We start from the raw sequence: 19,277 nt of genomic DNA on the forward strand, positions 1-19,277 counted from the left end.
AGATCGCCTCAACATCAACGCTTTTCAATTTCTTACCATTAAAATAATACTTGGCTTTTCTGTTTTGTGTACTAAAACCAATGACCTCACATTTTCATCCATTTCATCTGTCATGTCCTCATCCTTTCACTTATAAATGGAATATGTCCCCCAAACCTCTCTGCATCCTTACAATTCAACCTCCCACCCAACTTTGTACGATTAGCAAACATGGATGTATTATTTTTTCATATTTTCTTACAAAATAAAAAGCCATGTGATATATAAAAATCTGTGCCTTTTCCCAGAGTAAACCCATCAGTTGCATTCCCCCCACTTTTCTCCCTGTAACCTTTTTTCCCTCATATGCCAATCAACTCTCCTCCGATTCTCCTACCATGCACCTACACTAGGGGAAATTTACAGTAGCCAATTAACTCAAAAGCATGTCCTCAGGATGTGGGAGAAAGCTGGAACACCAGGAGAGAAACCCACACGAAATTGGGAAATTGTGCAAGCTCCACAGAGACATCTTCTGAGGTCTTGATGAAACCCAGCTCCCTCCCTGGAACTGTGAGGCAGCAGCACCAACTGCTGCAACACACTTGATCCCTTCATCCAAATCAATGATCCCTGTAGCACCCCACAAGTTACAGCCTCCCACACCCTCTTAAATAATGGGGTTACATTTGCTACCTTCGATTAATGGATTTTGGGAGATGACAACCAAAGAACCAGTGCTTCTGGTTGTAATCAGCTTCTATAGCCTTCAGTTTTTATACACTCCTCTTACAAAGAGGCAATAGAGATAAATAGGTAAATGTTTAACTTCGTGCGACACTATATTAAAACAACTTTTGCTGATTGTAATCAACTATGCAAATTATGAAAATTTGCTCAACTTGCATAAAGCAATGGTTGGTGTACTGCAGTTAAAATCACTGACCCTGGGAAAAAAATTAAATCACAGTCAATGCTTTTGTTCACAATTTAGTTACTCCCACTGGAAGATGCACACTAAGTGCTGCCATCCACAGATAATCAACTAATATCAGCAGTTTAAGCATGAAGATTAGCCATTCAGCAAAGTCCCAGAATTAAGCTAGCTACTGTCATATCATACTTCACTTGAGGGATAAAATGGGGAAAAAATTATTAAAAATCTTTCAATCTTCCAAAGATTACCTGCCACAAAGCATATGAGTCAATTCTGAACCATGCATTGTGTTGATGTTTAATACTGGAAATCAATAATATCTTGGAAATACCCTACCTAAAAAAGATTTCATTCACTGCTTGGTTTTGTTGATGAGTCAAAATGCTTTTTGAAAAATCCTGTTATATCCACATACTAGCTTGCAGAATTTCCCCATTGATGTGAACAGGTAGAAAGGCATTTCTTTCATTGAGTGAGGATTTAAAAGCATATATCTTTAAGGTTTTGAAAACAGATTAAATTCTCATTGCTTTATTTCAATGAAGTTTTCACTTAATGAAATTTGTTTGAAAATTTTATGAAATGGTCAGAGACAACTGTAAATAGGATTTATAATGTACATTTTATATTCATCTGCTAAAACCTCTTCCAAATCACTGTTCAGACATGCTGCTATTTTCCATATAAAAATACAGAGAAAAAGTAAATGAATTTGGGCAGTCTGACAATTTTTCTCAATAGAACTCTGTCTATTAATGACTGCAAAATCAAGGACTCCACGAACAGTAGACTAAACTTGTCTACTTCTGTATTTCTGGCACAAATTCAGAGTGTGCACCAGGAATAAACAACCCAGCCTATGATTTTTCTTCCTCATTTTATGTGGAAGATGCTTAAGTGTTGCAAAGATCATAAAGACTGGGTCTAATATGAACAATGTACAAGTTGGAATAAGGAGAATATGTAGGTTTATAAAGGGAAAGGATGTTGAAGTCCAATAGTTGAAAAGTATCTTACAGCAACATGAGATCTATTTTCTCACAGATGCTATCTACAATGCTGTGAAAGCTTGTTCCACTCAGCACCGCCACACTTCAGAAAGCTCACCAGACACTAGCTCTTCTCAATGTTTCAAAGTTACAAATCAGATGTGCAGATATTCCCATTCCGATATTTGCCATCTTGTTTTTATATTTCAGGCACAAGCTGAGCTCAGGCGTCACCCAGAGTTGCTAGATCTTAGATTGCTTCCCAACTCCAGTTTCATGATTGCAGATTTTAGGATCCACTTTGACCCAAGCCAAACAAACAGCTTTCACACCAGTGTTAGAGTGCTCAATGCATACTATTGTAAACATACGATTACCTTTCCTGAATTATTGATTTCCAGGTTGCAGATTCATACACAAATTCTCTCAGGTTGTCATTAGTGACAATAATACCTCCTGTTTTCTCAGCAAGGTGCAATAAAAACCTGCAGAGGAACAACAGAATGCCAAAAATGTTTGTCAATTATTGAGGGTGGAATGCATTGTATTAATTTTTCAGATTTTTCACTCCCTTGATTAATGTCTCAACTCATCAATATTCCTTTACTTTCTTTAGCATTTCAGGTCTGAATGCCCAACCAACGAGCTCATCCAAGGCTATTCTACTGACATTCTACCCTGCCCACATTCAAAACTTTCTCTAATTATAGGATTTTAGTCACTTGCTCTTAACAGATTAGCTCAAGAAATACAAAGGCATTATAGTTAGAGGAGAGTGGGTGAAATAACAGCATCCATCATATCCAAAAGAAGGTGATGATAGAAACTGTAGGATCTGGGCACTCTGTCAACACATGAAGTAGGTGCTGCCTGTCCCTGTCAATGGCCTGCAAGCATTGAGCTAGCCAGAATGCAGCCCTGAACAGCATATCTCAGAACAGAGTTGATGCACACCCAATACCAGCCCTCACAGGGACCTTCTCCACATCAAGCCATGGGGCAATTCATTGTCCGGGGAGCAATTCCTTCATTAATATTTCTTTCTTGCTTTGCTGCAGAGTTCCCCGCGCCCCCCCCCCCCCCCAAACAGTATTTTAATTTTAAATTTCTCACTCTGCCTCAAGTGAATTGCTTACAGTATATATTATTTAATACTTCAGGACAGCAGTGTCAACGTAGAACTACAGATACGCAGATACATCTAGTCCATGCTCATGTTAAATGCGTAAGATTCTAGCCAACAATTTACTCAAGTGGGGATAGAGAGGGCTGGGGGAAGAGAAACAACTTTTTCTTGAGTGGAAAGTTGAATACAGAAGTAATTTTCAAAAATATGTATTCTATTTGACCTGCTATCACAATCAGAGCTCTGAATGAAACAGCTTTTTAACAAAATCTTATAATAAATGAATCTTAGAGATAAGTGTTCACTATACTTCTACTGATTTAAGCTCTATTCCACATTTATAGAACTAAAAATCTGAAGAAAAGCCACACCAGAAAATAACCAAGTCATTACCAATCACAAGTTTGGAGAAATTAACACAAGGCCTGCCAATCTGTCATCTTACCTGTCATCATGAGATGCAATTCTTGTTCCACACACAGTTCGAGCTGGCGTGAAGGAAAGTACACCCAGTTCTTCAAGTTCATTTAAAAAATGCTGCTCTGTTTATAGACAAAATTTATCACATTTGCACTGTAATTGACAGATGAGCACTAACAGTCCAGGAAAAAAAATTGTTTATATTGAAAGTATCAATCTAACGCTTTCAGTCTGAATTTCTCTAAAGTTGCACTCTTAATTAAAAATACATTTCTTGACAGCCAAAGAAAGTTGTGTAACAATGTACATACCATAGGTAAAATGCAAATGTCATGAGGTACTTAAAATGACCACATATCAAAGCCAAAGAAAATCATTTCAAGAAGTTATCATTCAAATAAACATAGATTTATTAGCATAGAAATTGTAGTTAAAATTAGTTAATACAGATTTTATTTATGGGGAATACCTGTGATTTTGGCATCACGTTTCGTTCTCCACTGAGGAACAAACACAGTTATTTTTCGGTGACCACAATTCCAAAAATATTCCACTGCAATAGCAATACCACGACAGGAAAATATTTTTTTCATTCCATGGCTATGAAAATAAAAATGTAGCATGATAAAACTATTGAGCATCACAAATTCTTGCAATATATCTTCAAATCAACCTCTAATGCTGCCCAGGCCATGGTCCTGGAGGTTTTAGTCAGTAAAGCTATCAAAGACATTTTGTCATCAATATTTGAATTACCCATCTTTTGAATAGTAGAAGTGTAATTAAACAATTTACAAAACAAGACAAAATTGTATGCAGACAGACAAACAACATATGTGAAGGTTTCTGGTATTAGATTTTTCTAATACTTAAGGTTTTTTTCCCTGCTTAAAAGTTGGTGTGTTTAAAATCCTAATACATAATAATAAAGAAAATACTTAATTGTTACCGCATAGCAAGCCACTCAGTCATCAAGTCTGTAGCAGGCTTCAAGAGTAATCTTCTCAGCTCGATTCTGCAACTCATTCCCCCATTCTTGAAAATATTACTTTTCAATATTTATCTAATAGGAAAGCCACAACTGAATCTGCATCTTCCACTCCATCAGGCAGTGCATTCCAGATGACAACCACTATGTATTCACGTTCAAAATAACCTCTTTGCCCAGGAACCTACAGTGGCATGCAAAAGTTTGGGCACCCCTGATCAAAATTTCTGTTACTGTGAATAGTTAAGTGAGTAGAAGATGAACTGATCTCCAAAAGTCAAAGTTAAAGATGAAACATTCTTTTCAACATTTTAAGCACGATTAGTGTATTATTTTTGTTTTGTACAAGTTTAGAGTTAAAAAAGGAAAGGAGCATCATGCAAAAGTTTGGGCACCAAGAGATTTGAGTTCTCAGATAACTTTTACCAAGGTCTCAGACCTTCATTAGCTTGTTAGGGCTATGGCTTGTTCACAGTCATCGTTAGGAAAGGCCAGGTGATGCAAATTTCAAAGTTTTATAAATACCCTGACTCCTCAAACCTTGTCCCAACAATCAGCAGCCATGGGCTCCTCTAGGCAGCTGTCTAGCACTCTGAAAATTAAAATAAATGATGCCCACAAAGCAGGAGAAGGCTATAAGAAGATAGCAAAGCATTTTCAGGTCGCCGTTTCCTCAGTTCATAATGTAATTAAGAAATGGCAGTTAACAGGAACGGTGGAGGTCAAGTTGAGGTCTGGAAGACCAAGAAAACTTTCCGAGAGAACTGCTCGTAGGATTGCTAGAAAGGCAAATCAAAACCACCGTTTGACTGCAAAAGACCTTCAGGAAGATTTAGCAGACTCTGGAGTGGTGGTGCACTGTTCTGCTGTGCAGCGACACCTGCACAAATATGACCTTCCTGGAAGAGTCATCAGAAGAAAACCTTTCCTGCAACATCTAAACAAGGCTGATGCATTTTGGAAACAAGTCCTGTGGACTGATGAAGTTAAAATAGAACTTTTTGGCTGCAATGAGCAGAAGTATGTTTGGAGATAAAAGGGTGCAGCATTTCATGAAAAGAACCTCTCTCCAACTGTTAAGCAAGGGGGTGGATTGATCATGCTTTGGGCTTGTGTTGCAGCCAGTGGCATGGGGAACATTTCACTGGTAGAGGGAAGAATGAATTCAATTAAATACCAGCAAATTCTGGAAGTGAACATCACACCGTCTGTAAAAAAAAAGCCGAAGATGAAAAGAGCACGGCTTCTACAACAGGGTAACGATCCTAAACACACCTCAAAATCCACCATGGACTACCTCAAGAGGCACAAGCTGAAGGTTTTGCCATGCCCTCACAGTCCCCCGACCTAGTCATCGAAAATCTGTGGATAGACCTCAAGAACAGTGCATGCAAATAGGGCCCAAGAATCTCACAGAACTAGAAGCCTTTTGCAAGGAAGTATGGGTGAAATTCCCCCAAACAAGAATTGAAAGACTCTTAGCTGGCTACAGAAAGCGTTTATAAGCTGTGATACTTGCCAAAGGGGGTGTTACTAAGTACTGACCATGCAGGGTGCCTAAACTTTTGCTTCGGGCCCTCTTCCTTTTTTGTTACTTTGAAATAAAAATAGATGGAAATAAAAAAGTAGTCTTGCCTACACTATTAAAGAAATGTGTCATCTTTAACTTTCTGCCTTTTGGAAATCAGGTCACCTTTTACTCACTTAGCTATTCACAGTAACAGAAATTTTGACCAGGGGTGCCCAAACTTTTGCATGCCACTGTATATGTTGTACCTACTGCTTCTTTCAGATTTACACACACACAGATCCACATCTCTCTGCTTCTAAAACCCCTTTAAAATTATATCAGTCTCCTTTACTGTCATCTTCATTTCCTTATTTCCAAAATTCTGTTGGCTATTTTTTTGCCATTGTTTCTACTGCTTATTCTTTGCTTCACATTTCCAGCTTTCTCACTCCTTCAAACCTACGCTCAGCTCACATCCTCTGCCTAGATAAACACTCCCTGATGACACCAGCAACCTCCCCGCAGCAAAGGGGAAAATGTGAAAAATGGTGACATCTTGTTGAAGGTGGTGGTAATTACAGCAATACTGTACCAAACCCCAGTGAGGTGTAAATCCTCTGGTTTTGAAAAGGTGGCACAGCTAATGACAATTTAGCAAAGCCCCAGGAATTTTAAATCCTCTCTTCTACACCATCTTTTTAACTACACACGCATCTGCATTTTAAATTTCACCACTCTCCATGACATGGCATCCTATGATGTATTTTTAAGGTCTCTGGCATTGGTAGATTACAGTCACAGGCTTATTATCTCTTTAGAATTTTCAACAGGTTTCTGTGACATTTCTGATGCCAGCAGCAGGGGGGCAGTATAGCTTGTATGAATCACCTTTGCAGCTGCAGAATCACCAAATGCCCCACCACTACTCTTGAATTCCTGACCTTCCTTCTCCTTCCCTGGATGGCTGAACCATCCAGAGTTAACTTCAGCTATACTTTTCAGAGGAACCATCTTCCATGTTGTACAGAACAAGATACACAATAGAGAGGAAAAAGCAAAACTGCTCATATACAATAATGTAGATAAAAATTAAGAAATGGATTACAAACCAAAATTAGATTATCATTTGTTAAAAAAGTCATTTGAAATCCACTTCATAAAAGTGCTAATTTGCAAATACAACTGAATTACGTAAAAAGTAAATATATTCAAAACGGTTTTCTTCCATTCTATTTGATCAACACAACCCTGATATCCATTTGAAATAAAAAAAAACAGAAAATACTGGAAACACTCAGCAGGTCAGGCAACATGCAGAAAGAGAAAAAGTTAGTATTTCAGGTCCAGGACACTTCATTAGTTTTGCTGACCTGCTAAGTGTTTACAACAATTTCTGTTTGTTTTCCAGATTTCTTGCTTCTACAGTTGTTTTGATCTTCATGGCTTCCGACTGGGTTCTCCCTCATTTTTTTTAAAAAATGTTTCCCCAAAATGTATCTATGGTATTCACCTTAACTGTTCCGCCTTCTAACTGCATAATTTCTCCTTATTTGCCACTTAGAGTCATAGACAGTTATAGAGATGTCCAGCATGGTGAGCCAAAGGGCCCGTTTCCGTGTCGGTGCTGATCATCAACCACCCATATTCCTACATTAATCGCATTTTTTTTCCACGGTCCCTACATTCTCATCAACTCCCTTCAGATCATCTTGTACAGATAACTCCTAAAACAGATACCCATAACCATTTTCTCAACATTGGTGGCTTTCTCTTATTTTTACATGGACTTGAACTCCATTGCAGCTGCTGTTTTCCAATTATTCCCTTACCCGCATCTATTATTTGGCAAATTTCATCTTCCAAAACTAAATGAACTAGTTTAACAGTGCTTTATAATGGACCAAATATTCCATCCTGTGTCTAATCTGCCAGCCAATTGCCTGGCCAGCTGTCTCTGCACTACACTGGTGGAATCCAATATAAAGCAAATTCCTACAGGCTTCCCAGCTGAGCCCGTGCTACATTTAACTTGGCACAAACAAATGATTTAGAGAAATCCGCTGTTGGGAGAAAATTGAATACAGATCCTCCCCAGCTTACAAACACCCAACTTATAGTCCATACAAACAAACAAGCTTTCGGGTTACGAAGAGTTCTCAGGATTGGAACCCTGTCATGACCTGAACAGAACCTGTAAAGTAAATTCTATCACTGAAAAACAAAACTGTGGATGCTGGAATTACCTAAAGTAAGAAAAGAAAACACATGGGCTAATCAATAGGTCATGTAGCAACTGTGGAGAGAGAAAAAGAGTTAATAACCTTCCATTGGCACTGGAAAAGTGAAAACAAGCGTGTTTTATTTTGCAGAAAAGGATAGGTTAGGGTGGCGACCAAGAGAATACAGATGATAAAAATACTTTTAGTGCCACCTAAGAGGGTGGTGAATGCCTGTTCAGCATAGCTGATTTGAAAGATTTGCAAATAAAGGGAAATTAATGAGGACAGAAGAGGGCAACAAACATATAGATGCTTGAATGCTGGGACATGCCAGTTGTGGGAAGCCTAAAGGAATGCTTGAAATACTCAAGGTCAGATAACATCCATGGAGAGAAGGGAAAATAAATAAGTGTCAAAGATGGATACAAGAGGATTGCTTATTTGAAGCTATAGAATTCAATAATGAATCCTGAGGGTTGCAATGTGTCTAGATGGAAGATGAGGTGCTGTTCTTTGAGCTTACATTGAACGTGGCTGTTACAGTACAGGAGGCCAAAGGCAGAGGTTAGAGTAGGAGCAAAACAGAATTCAAGTGACAGGCAATTAGGTCAGGGTTACCTTTGCAGATTAGATGGAGGTATTCTGCAAAGCAGTCACTCAATCTACATTTGGTTTCTCCAGTGTAAAGGGAAACACATCATAAGCATTGAATACAGTACACTACATTGGAAGTGGAAGTGAATTACTCCTTCACTTGGAAAGATTGTTTGGTCCCTGGATGGTGAGAAGGGAAAAGGTAAATGATCAGCTATTGAATCTCCTGCAGTTATATGGGAACATACCGTGAGAAAGAGTGGTTGATGGAAATTGAAAAGCAGAGAGCAGCAGAAGGGACAGTGCCTTTAGAAAGCTGAAAGGGGAAGGGAGGGGAAAATGTGAGTGATGTCATTTGTTGAAGGTGGTGGAAATTACACAACACAATCTGTTTAAATGTGGAGGCTGGTGGGGTAGAAAGCAAGGACAAGTGGTTCCTACCCATGGTCACCGTGGGAGGGGTGAGAAAAGAAATGTGGGAAATGGAGCAGATGTAGCTGAAAACCTTGTCAACTAGGGAAAACCACAGTTGAGGGAAAAGGAAGATATCTTAAATACTGCTGTGGAAAGTGTCATCAGTACAACAGATGCAACACAGCGAAAATTGAAAGTGCTCCTTACTGGAAGCAGGGTGAGAGGTGCAGAGCTGTAGGAGTCTGTAGGCTTGTAATAGATGTTGGTCACTAATCTATCCAAGGTGACAATAGAGATGTCAAGTCAAGGAAGGAAAAGCATGGATCACTTAGAAGTAAAAATTAGCAAAGGCATCAAATTTTCTGTTTCATTTCAGGAAACTGCACCAATAGAATCAAACTACTGGAAAAGAGATGAAGGATGGGGCCTAAGAAGGATGGAAACAAAGATCGCTTTACATATCCCACAAAGAAAGGCATAGTTTGGGCTCAAGCGAGTTTCCAAAGCTGCACCTGTCATTCAGAGAATGTGAATGGAATTAAAGAAGTTGTTCAATGTAAGAATTAGATTAAATCAGGCAAAAGAGGGGGACCAATTGGACCCCTGTTCAGTGAAGCAAAGGACCCTCAGGCTATCATGGCATGGATTGTACATTCGTGGTGAAGACGAGCTGTTTGGGGCCAAAAAACTGGAAACTGTCAATGTGGCAAAGGACATAAGAAGAAAAATGGATGCAAATTGGAAGGGACTGGACAAGAGGCAAGAGTTGTTAGGAAGAAATATCTGTCTTTATGTCTTGCACTGTACTGCTGCTGCAAAACAACAAATTTCACGACATATGTCAGTGATAATAAACCAGATTCTAAAATAACTTCTGTGGACCAAAACAGGCTGACGCAAGATCATCCAACTGGAACAGAATACTAACCTTTAGCAAATCATGCACTAGGAGAACCAAATCCACTTATATCTCAGAACCCTGCAATCTCTTACAATTTAGATAATTTAAAAAATTCCTACCAAAGTGGACAACCTCACATATCCCCACATACTGCATTTGTTGGATCTTTTGATCATTCATTAAATCCATCTATATCCCTTTGGCTTCGTATGTCCTCTTCACAACTTACTTTCCTCATCAGTGCATTTGGGAATCAGTGCCTTCATCTAAGATATTTATTTAAATTGTCAAAGGTGCTCCATCAATCTTTGTGGCGCACCACTCGTTATATCTTGCCAACCAGAAAAAGGCTCATTTATGTCTGCTCTTTCCTGTTAGCCAGCCAGTCTTCTATCCTGGCCAGCATGTTATGTCCTACGCCATTAGCTTTTATTTTTGGCAATTACATGTGATGTGGTACTTTATCAAATGCTTGACTGGAAACTTAAGCATAGGTATCAGCACTGGTTCCCCCATTACATCTTCAAAGACATCCAATAAATTGGTAAAACATTTCCCTTTCACAAAACCATTGACACTCCCCAGTGGCATGGTGCTCAACCTAATAGATATTTATTCTCAAATACTTTCCCTGAACACTAGACAATTTAAGCAATTTTACTGATGCTTTACACATCATAAAATTGAGATCATGTGTACACAAATGAACAATTCCACCACCTCTTCCACCCTATCAATGAATATCTTTCCAATGTTCTACAGTGACCTCCTCACCTTGGCAATACAGAACTTCAAGAAGCAATGCGATCCCTGCCCTTGCCCACCATTCCTTTACTACAATCTTCACCTTAACTCAGTTCATTGGTTCACAATCTCAGACAGCATCATCTGAATTATAAACTAAAGCTGTCAGCTGCTCCAGAGTTTTTTTTAGCTCCTTAAATTCACATATTCTGTAGTTACTAATGCCACATTCTAATCACTTACTAGATATTTATAAAAAAAAATCCAAATTTCTGACTGGATTTAGTAACATCTTACACTTATGGAATATGTAAATTAGTTCTGTCAAACACTCCTTGGATACTAAAAGCTTTAATTACAAAAATAGGCAAAGTTTTTGATTGAATGATTGCTCAAACTGATGAAAAAAAAATGAACAATGCATATTGTTTCCAGTTACTGGAAGTAACACTAATGAGCAAGAAATACATGCATGTATAAGGTATTGCATAATTTTGGGTTATGGGATTTATCCTCAACTTCAAGACAGAAAAAAGAGCATTGCTAAAATAATTCCCTTTTTGTGGAAATTCCTGCAAGGAGCTATCAATTGCCATTTATTATTTTGTTCCAATTGCTGTAAAAACATAACTCAGCAGAGAAAACATGTCCAAGTACAAAATTATTACTTCCAACACAATTTCTACAATTAACAATCAAAATTTTCTGTACCTAATAAAAATCCTCCGAGTTCAATGCTCTCATATAAACCAAACATTTCTACATGTACAGTAAAACTCCCATCATCTGCTCTCCAACTACTTGGAAATCCTGATGGTTCAGTATCTGGCTCACCGTGTGATGTTTTTCCACTCACTGGGTCCCCATTCCCATGTTCCCTTCCCACTAACTGGGACTCCCATTCTTGTGCTCCTTTTCAACTTGCAACTTTCAGCTGTGTAATATCTAAAAATTAAAACAAAACTATACCAGGGTATTGAATGAAATATCATTCAATAGCCTGGAAAATCTGCCAGTCCAACACCAGTCATGAAAAATGCAGTATTATTGGAATTTTACTGTATCAGGAAAACTACTACAAACTATTAACAAAACTTTATTCACATAGTCATGTGAAGGAAGGTCAGAAGTACAGAAGGTTATTGCAAAGAAGTGGTGTTTATGGTAATATGACAGTATGGGAATCCCCAATCCGAAGACAAATGGTGATTCATTAACTTGTTCCACTCAAGAGCAAATATACTTTGCATCTGCATTATACAATTATGCAAGGAATTTAGTTGTGATTCAGAATGACATGACGTGCCTTATTACTGCAAATAGCAATGCGTACACATATTCAGTGACAGTCTACCACATGCATTCACAAGTATAGAATGTGGAAGGGAGAAAATTTTAGTCATATTTTAGTCACTGTCATTACATTTTGTAGAATCAGTTTAAAGTCTAATTGCAATCTCACTCCTGCAGGGATGCAATAAACTGAGAGGTGATAGGTAGAAGAGACCAAGAGCTGAAGGAGGAGGAATCTGGTAGGAGAAGGCACTGAACCATGGAATAAAGGATGGGGGAGGGGAGGAGAGGAGATGTGCAGGTCATCAAGGCAGGGGAAGAGAGCTGTAGGAATAAGGAAAGACAAAGCATTGGTGGGGGGGTGGGGGGGAAGAGGTAGGGTTACCAGAAGTTAGGGAAGTCGATGTTCAGGCCATCAGGTTGGAGACTCCCAAAGCGGAATATGAGGTGTTGTTCCTCCAACCTGCGCCTGCCCTCAGTGTGGCAGTAGAGCAGGCTATGGATAGACATGTCAGCATGGGAGTGGGATATGGAATTGATGTGGGTGGCCACCAGAAGGTCCTGGCTGTTGCAGTGGACGGAGCAAAGGTGCTCGACGAAGCAGTCACCCAATCTGCATCAGGTCTCACCGATGTACAGGAGGCCACACCGAGAGCACTGAATACAATAAATGACGCGCTCCGACTCACAGGTAAAGTGCTGCCTCACCTGGAAGGATTGTTTGGGATCCTGAGTGGTTGTGAGGGAGGACGCGTAGGGACATTTATAGCACTTGATGCAGCTGCAAGCATAAGTGCCAGGAGGGGTTATCAGTGGGGAGGGATGAGTGGACAAAGGAGTCATGGAGAGAGCGGCCCCTTCGGAAAGTGGAGAGATGGGGTCAACAGACAATGTGCTTGTTGAATGATATGTTGGATACAGAAAGTCGTGGGGTGGTTGGCGAGGACAAGGGGAACCCTGTTATGTCAGTGGGGGGAGGGGGGTGAGGGCACATGCAGAAACTTGCCTATCACCTGAACTCACCTATCCACTGCCTGCGTGTACTCCTCCCCCTATCTTCTTATTCTTGCTTCTGCCCTCTTCCTTTCAAGTGCTGATGAAGGGTCTCGGCCCGAAATGTCGACTGTTTATTTCCCTCCAATGGATGCTGCCTGACCTGCTGAGTTGCTCCAGCACTTTTTGTGTATTGCTCCCTATGATCACTTTGGTTTCCTCCCACATCCAAAGACATGGGTATTGGTAGGTTAATTAGTTGCTGTATATTGCACTTTTGTTTAGGTGAGTGATTGGTAGGGGAAGTTGAATGCAATGTGGAAAGAAAATTAGTGGAAAAATGGATTGCTCTGTGAACCAGTGTTGGCCTTAATGGTCTCCTGCATCATAAAGAATTGTGAAATATGGTACTCTGAGTTTGGTTTAATTTCTTTATTTGCTCTTATTTTGGCACAAGTAACATCTTCACAATAAGGCCAAAATTGTTAATATCGTTTAAAAGAGAATCTGATGATAAATTATTTATTTTTCAAATGCTAACATTTGAGAATTTTGTACTTCAGCCGAATGTTCAATTTATTATGTACACAATTCAGATTTTAACAGGTAAAAATATTCACGTTTGGATCAAAAGCATACAAGAATAAATAATGTCTATATGGAATGAATGAAGATCTGTTCGGTTGCTATTTGGAATATCGTGAGAAATGAAAGACATGGAAGAATGGAATTGAAGAGGTTTTGTAACCTTTCTTAAGCAGTATTATTCCCAAATTCTACACAGGATCAGAAAATAAATTTACACCAGCTCTTCCAAATTTGTTTGCCTCCTTGTTCTAAAACCTCTCGTAACAACATTAGAGGGATGTTAAAAATTTGCCTATTAAAAAACTTTGAACAGCGATATGCTGATGAGCGATTGTACAAAAGGAGCACAAAAGGAAGGGAGGAAGTGGGAAGAGGTAGGCACATTGCTAGACTTAATGGCCCAGAGGTTCCAGAAAAAGCAGGATTAGCATGCATGTTGGAAATTGCACTTTTACGTCCCAATCTCAGTAACCCAAACTTAAACTTACATTTCCTGCCAAAGTACTTTGAACACACTGTAGCAAAAATATTTCTGATTTTCTAATGTGTTATATGTGTAGACAAATCGCATGCTGCCATAAAAGGCTTAGAATAAAATCCACGCCCATGAGGTTTGGGAATTACACAATTATTACTATGCTGCACAAAAGCAAAAAATGTTGTAAGCAAGTTAACTGCATCAGGCAGGAGAGTGTATTTAATTTCTACCATTTCCTTATTCCCCCAATTAATCCTTCACAATCACAACTGCTAATCTTTTTCTTTTTATATGTCTATGCAAGCTTTTATAGTCTGTTACGTTTCTTACAAGATCACTCATGTTTGACTTTCCATATAGAAGTTTCTTAGTCTTGTTGAATTTCAAAATGTTCCCAATCCTCAGACACAAGTTCTCTTTCTGACAGAGTTAGCTTTTTCCCTTGGTCAAAAACCATCTGTAATGCCTCTTTTCAGCTACGATTGAATCACCTTTCCTTTTGCATTACTATATATTTGATGTAGATTATGCATCAATTCTCTAAACATTAGCCTTTGCTTGGTGACTGTCATACCTTTTAGTATAGTTTTCAAATCTATCATAGCCAATTTACATTGAATACCATAATTGTTTGCTCTGTTTAGAATGAAGACACTGATTTTGGATTAAATCAAGTTATGCTCCAGTTTAAAATACTATCACACTAAGATCTCCATTCCTGAAATGCACTTTAACTACAAGACCTAATTCTGTCTCGCTATAAGGTACTATGTCAAAAATAGCCTTTCCCTAAATGGTTCCTTGACACACTGATCAAGAACTTTAGCCAAAAAAAGCTTGATTTTGTTCCGGATGTTCAAGCTAGATAAAATTGGAAAGAATGGAACAGCAGCATTATCCTAACACAGATCCTTCGAGAAATACATTAGTCAATCTCACCAAGTAGCAATCCAGAGTTTATAATCTTTAGTCCTTCCCACCCCCTCCTCCCACACACTTTTTGACATCTCTACACAGGACCTTTTGCTTTATTTTTCCATTCTTAGTCCCAACATGGACCACAATGACTGAATCCTTCGTTTCCCTCTGCAATATCCTTCAAGTGTGAAATTTCTGTCACACTGGCACCAAATATGCATTGCTCTACATGGGTTCTTTGATCCTGCTCACAAAAGGCCCTTTCTATCTCCCAACTAAATCATCTGCAGCTCCCACAATACACCCCAACAACTACCCCCCACCCTGTCTCTACTTTTTTTTCCCTTTGAAAGATTCTTTCTTCCATGGTCAGCAGACTTTTTAACTGTTGTGAATGGCTTACTGAAAACATAAGACTACATTCTTTTTTTAAAAACTGAAAAACTGTTAAATAGAGAAAGAACTGGTAAACAAATGAAAAGGTACAACTAAAATTCATCACCTGACCAAAGGAAAGCAACTGGTTAAAGGTGATCTATATTCACCTTTTTCTAACTTAATCTATTTGGTATCTCTTACCCACCTTTTACTCCCCCCATCTCTGCACAGATCAGCTGGACAAAATACATGGTCAACAACTTTAAAGTGCAGCTTCCTGCAAAATGAATCAATGGCAATTCTCACAGTTGCCCTTATCTTTGTTTCTGGCTTGCTGTGTGAAAATACTGCTGGAGTTTTCAAATGCTTTCTGCCCTATAACTGGTTATTTACCAAGTGGCCCATTAAAGCATCTTTCTTTTTCATAGCTCCAGCTTGCATTATTTTATTTCCTCTAAAGCAATTAGTGAACAGGGGAAACATCTGAAACCAAACACCCTCAGTCTATGATGGATTCCATCACCCAGCAAATCTATTAACTTAGCTTTACACTGGAAAAACTGACACAAATTTTAATTTTAGTAGCCTGAAAACATATTCAGTTTTCTCAGTATTTCAGATTAATAGACAGAGTATATTTGTGGAGTCTTCTTAAGAGAAATTTGCATTTATATCATACTTAGCCTATTTATTAAACAAAACAAGGCACATAAAATTAACTGATAAATTTGCATTTAGTCACCCCATTTCAGTCGCTGTACAAACAAGATTTCACCAACAGGTTCAAATGACTTATTTTGATGGCTTATTTGAAAGAGCTAGGTTTGCCAGAAAAATTCCATGCTCTTCTCTAGTAATGGAGCAAGTTTATAATTAACAGGTTAGAATGATAAAATGCTGACGTAGGACTTATTAATCAAAGGACAACACCAAAACTGTGTCAAAATAAAGCGCTGTACATAGCTTTGGCACTTTTTGTGCTTTTCATACAAGGTTAATAAATCCTGAGAATAATGTAAGAATACTTACGACATTGCAACGTTACTTCCGTCAATTATAATATATTTTAAATTTGGTTTCCCAGGATCGTTTGTTAGGTTTAGTTTGTAAGGACTTTTAAGTAAATCATGGAACCGTTGTACTCCAGTTACTGAAGCTCTCGCTTGTTGATTAGAAGGCACAATGGAATGCCAATGATTAACAGGCAAATTTGTCTGTTCAGAACTGCCTCTTGCTACAATATCATTTTCATTTAGCAATCTCTCATTAACCAAGTCATTGGTCCAAGGCTTGGCTGGGTGAAGGCTTTCAGTGCCTTTAGTTAATCTGCGTGCAGGTGGTTTTAAGGCTTCATCTTTGTTATTCTGTGCATTACCAATCAATGCTACATCTTCAGAATGGCAATTTTCTTTAAGTAACTCACTTTTCTGTTGATTTTGAAAAGACCTGGTGACTGAACCAGATGTTTGCTTTGTCTCTTTAACTTCAGCATGTCCAACAGTACAAGCTTCAAGTTTCTCTATGTGTGAATTCCTTGCTTCATTCATTAGATTTTCATGAGAGTTATTCGGAACAGATTTTTGATCTGTATTACTCGCCTGCTCCTTTTCCAAACGGTTACTTTCTTCGACAATTTTCTTTAGCAGTTCCATAGGTTCCTCAGTCTCTCCCATTTCCTTAATGACTTTTTTTACAATATTAATGGAATAACCCATTGACCTAAAAAATTCCACCAGCATTTTGAACTCCATTTCTGAAGTAGCAGTGGTTGAGTCCTCTTCAATTTGATTATCTTGTTGTCCACTTAAGGGACAAATCCATACATCAGTATCAGAAACCAAATCATTACAAGGTGATTTTGCTGTAGCATTAATTGCAGTGAACTCATCAATATCTCCAGAAAACTGTCGTTTTGTATGCCTGTCCTCACTAGCAGAAGATCTTCTTTTGCATGACTGTCTTTCCTTACCCACTGATGTCTCCTCACAAGACGTTTCTGTAACAAGTGACTTTTGAGTGTCTTGTTTAAGCATTGTGTCCATTTGCTGAACTAGTTCAGATACAGGTGTGCTAGCCTGTTTTCTAGTTTCCTCGAAGGAAGGCAGATCATTCCATTTTTCCTCAGAACACTGAGTCTCTTGAGAAGAGTTAACTGCACCATGGTTAACAAGTTGGGAATTATCACTATCAGGTCCCAAAGTAAGATCTATACATTCTTTAAGATGAAGTACTTCTTGAGTAAGATTCATTAGTTCCTCTTTTACTGAACTTGGCAAAAGCAGCAAATCCATTGTATATTTATCAGTATGTGATTCTATAAATTGTTTGAATTTCCTTTTAATGTAAGATTCCTTTCTGGGTGCTAAGCATTGATTATCTCTGAAGAGCTGCACAAACTGCTGTATTCGGGTTTTTGCCATTATCACTGCCTCTGTACATCCATTAATAGAAATCACTCCAGCACTTTCCACAGAGATGTCAGCGCAAGTGTCCTGTATAAGACTCTTGAGAAACAAGCCCCTGGCTCCCACAAAAACGCAATGCATATCCTTTGGATAACACTCAATTTGATGAAGCTCTGGATTACAAACACCCTTGATATATTCCTAATAAAAGCAAAAAAGGATAATTAGTTGTTTTGATTGCATGACCACCTACTTTTTCAAATCTTCTATTCTCAGTCTTTGTGTGTGCGGGGGGGGGGGGGGGGGGGGGGGTGGAATTTTTTGCAAGATAACCAAGGAAAGATGGGATTATCATTGATCCAAGTGACAACTCCAAATACTACTTGACATCTTGAAACAAGATACAAGGACAATGCATTGGACAGAATATTCTTCCTACAGCACAAGAATTTAACAACTCGCTGATAGCTATAAAAATGATGCAGTAAAATGCTAAACATTTATAATGAACAATGTTCAGAGTACCCTTAGCACATCAAAATGGAGAATTATACAAAATGATATTTGGCCTTGGACGAAATTACTGAAATTACTTACTTCGAAACTTATCATGCCTAGCCCAAACAAATACATTTATAACCAAATCAGAGAATGCTGGAAAAACTCAGCAGATCAAGCAGGGTTAGTGGGAGAGAAACTGAGTCACGTTTTGGGTCAAGAACCCTTCATCAGAACTGGAAAATGGAGACAGAAGACTGTAGATGCTGGAATCTGGAGGAACAAATAAAATGCTGGAGGAATTCAGTAGGTCAGGCAGAATTGGAAAAGTGAATAAAGAAGTGTGTTAAGTTACAGAGAGGGTAAGATTCCTCTTTACTTTCCTCCAAACCCCATCTCTCCCTCCAGCCTCAACACTTGCCTTGTTTTCACGATATCCACTCTGATCTTCTATCCAATTCCAAATAATCAGTCCTCAGCTTCAATTCCCTTTGTTCCCATCTTAATGGATTCTGAGCCTGACGTGAAGTTGAACTCTTCAGCTGCTGCCTTTATCTCTGCATCCATTTCTTCAGCCAGGATTCTTCACCCCAGACTGTGGATGCTTTCTTGTCTCCTGAATTCTCAAATCAACTGGACTCTCAGTTTTTTACCCTGTCTAAACTTATTTTGTGGTAACTGATTACACAACATTGACTACTTCAATTTTTCAATAGCCCTTACTTATTCTAATCTGACCTCCTCTGAACTTGTAGCACACCACTCACCAGGGACCAATTCCAACAGTCAAACAAACCGAGATGCCAGTGATTTAGCAAACTGACCTCGACCAAAGAATCTGAACATCAACTCTAAAACACATCCTTTTATCTCATGACCCCAACACTAAACATCAGACCTTTGAC

At 38.6% G+C, this 19,277-nt stretch overlaps 1 protein-coding gene across 4 annotated transcripts in view; it reads right to left on the reverse strand.

Annotated features, from left to right (window-relative positions):
* Positions 1 to 19,277, reverse strand: part of n4bp1 (nedd4 binding protein 1) — a 77,644-nt gene that overhangs the window by 54,728 nt on the left and 3,639 nt on the right. For all 4 annotated transcript variants that reach the window (XR_007957367.1, XR_007957366.1, XR_007957368.1 and 1 more), the window contains exons 2-5: positions 16,499 to 18,075; positions 3,921 to 4,051; positions 3,477 to 3,573; positions 2,283 to 2,390 (exon numbers count right to left, since the gene is read on the reverse strand). Coding sequence is in view for 1 of the 4 variants with exons in the window: in XM_052028569.1 (XP_051884529.1) it covers positions 2,283 to 2,390; positions 3,477 to 3,573; positions 3,921 to 4,051; positions 16,499 to 18,075 (1,913 nt within the window). In the remaining 3 variants the exon portion in view is untranslated. The remainder of the gene's footprint in view (positions 1 to 2,282; positions 2,391 to 3,476; positions 3,574 to 3,920; positions 4,052 to 16,498; positions 18,076 to 19,277) is intronic.

This window comes from Pristis pectinata, chromosome 13 (assembly GCF_009764475.1).
Source record: "Pristis pectinata isolate sPriPec2 chromosome 13, sPriPec2.1.pri, whole genome shotgun sequence".
NCBI classification, from domain to species: Eukaryota; Metazoa; Chordata; class Chondrichthyes; order Rhinopristiformes; family Pristidae; genus Pristis; species Pristis pectinata.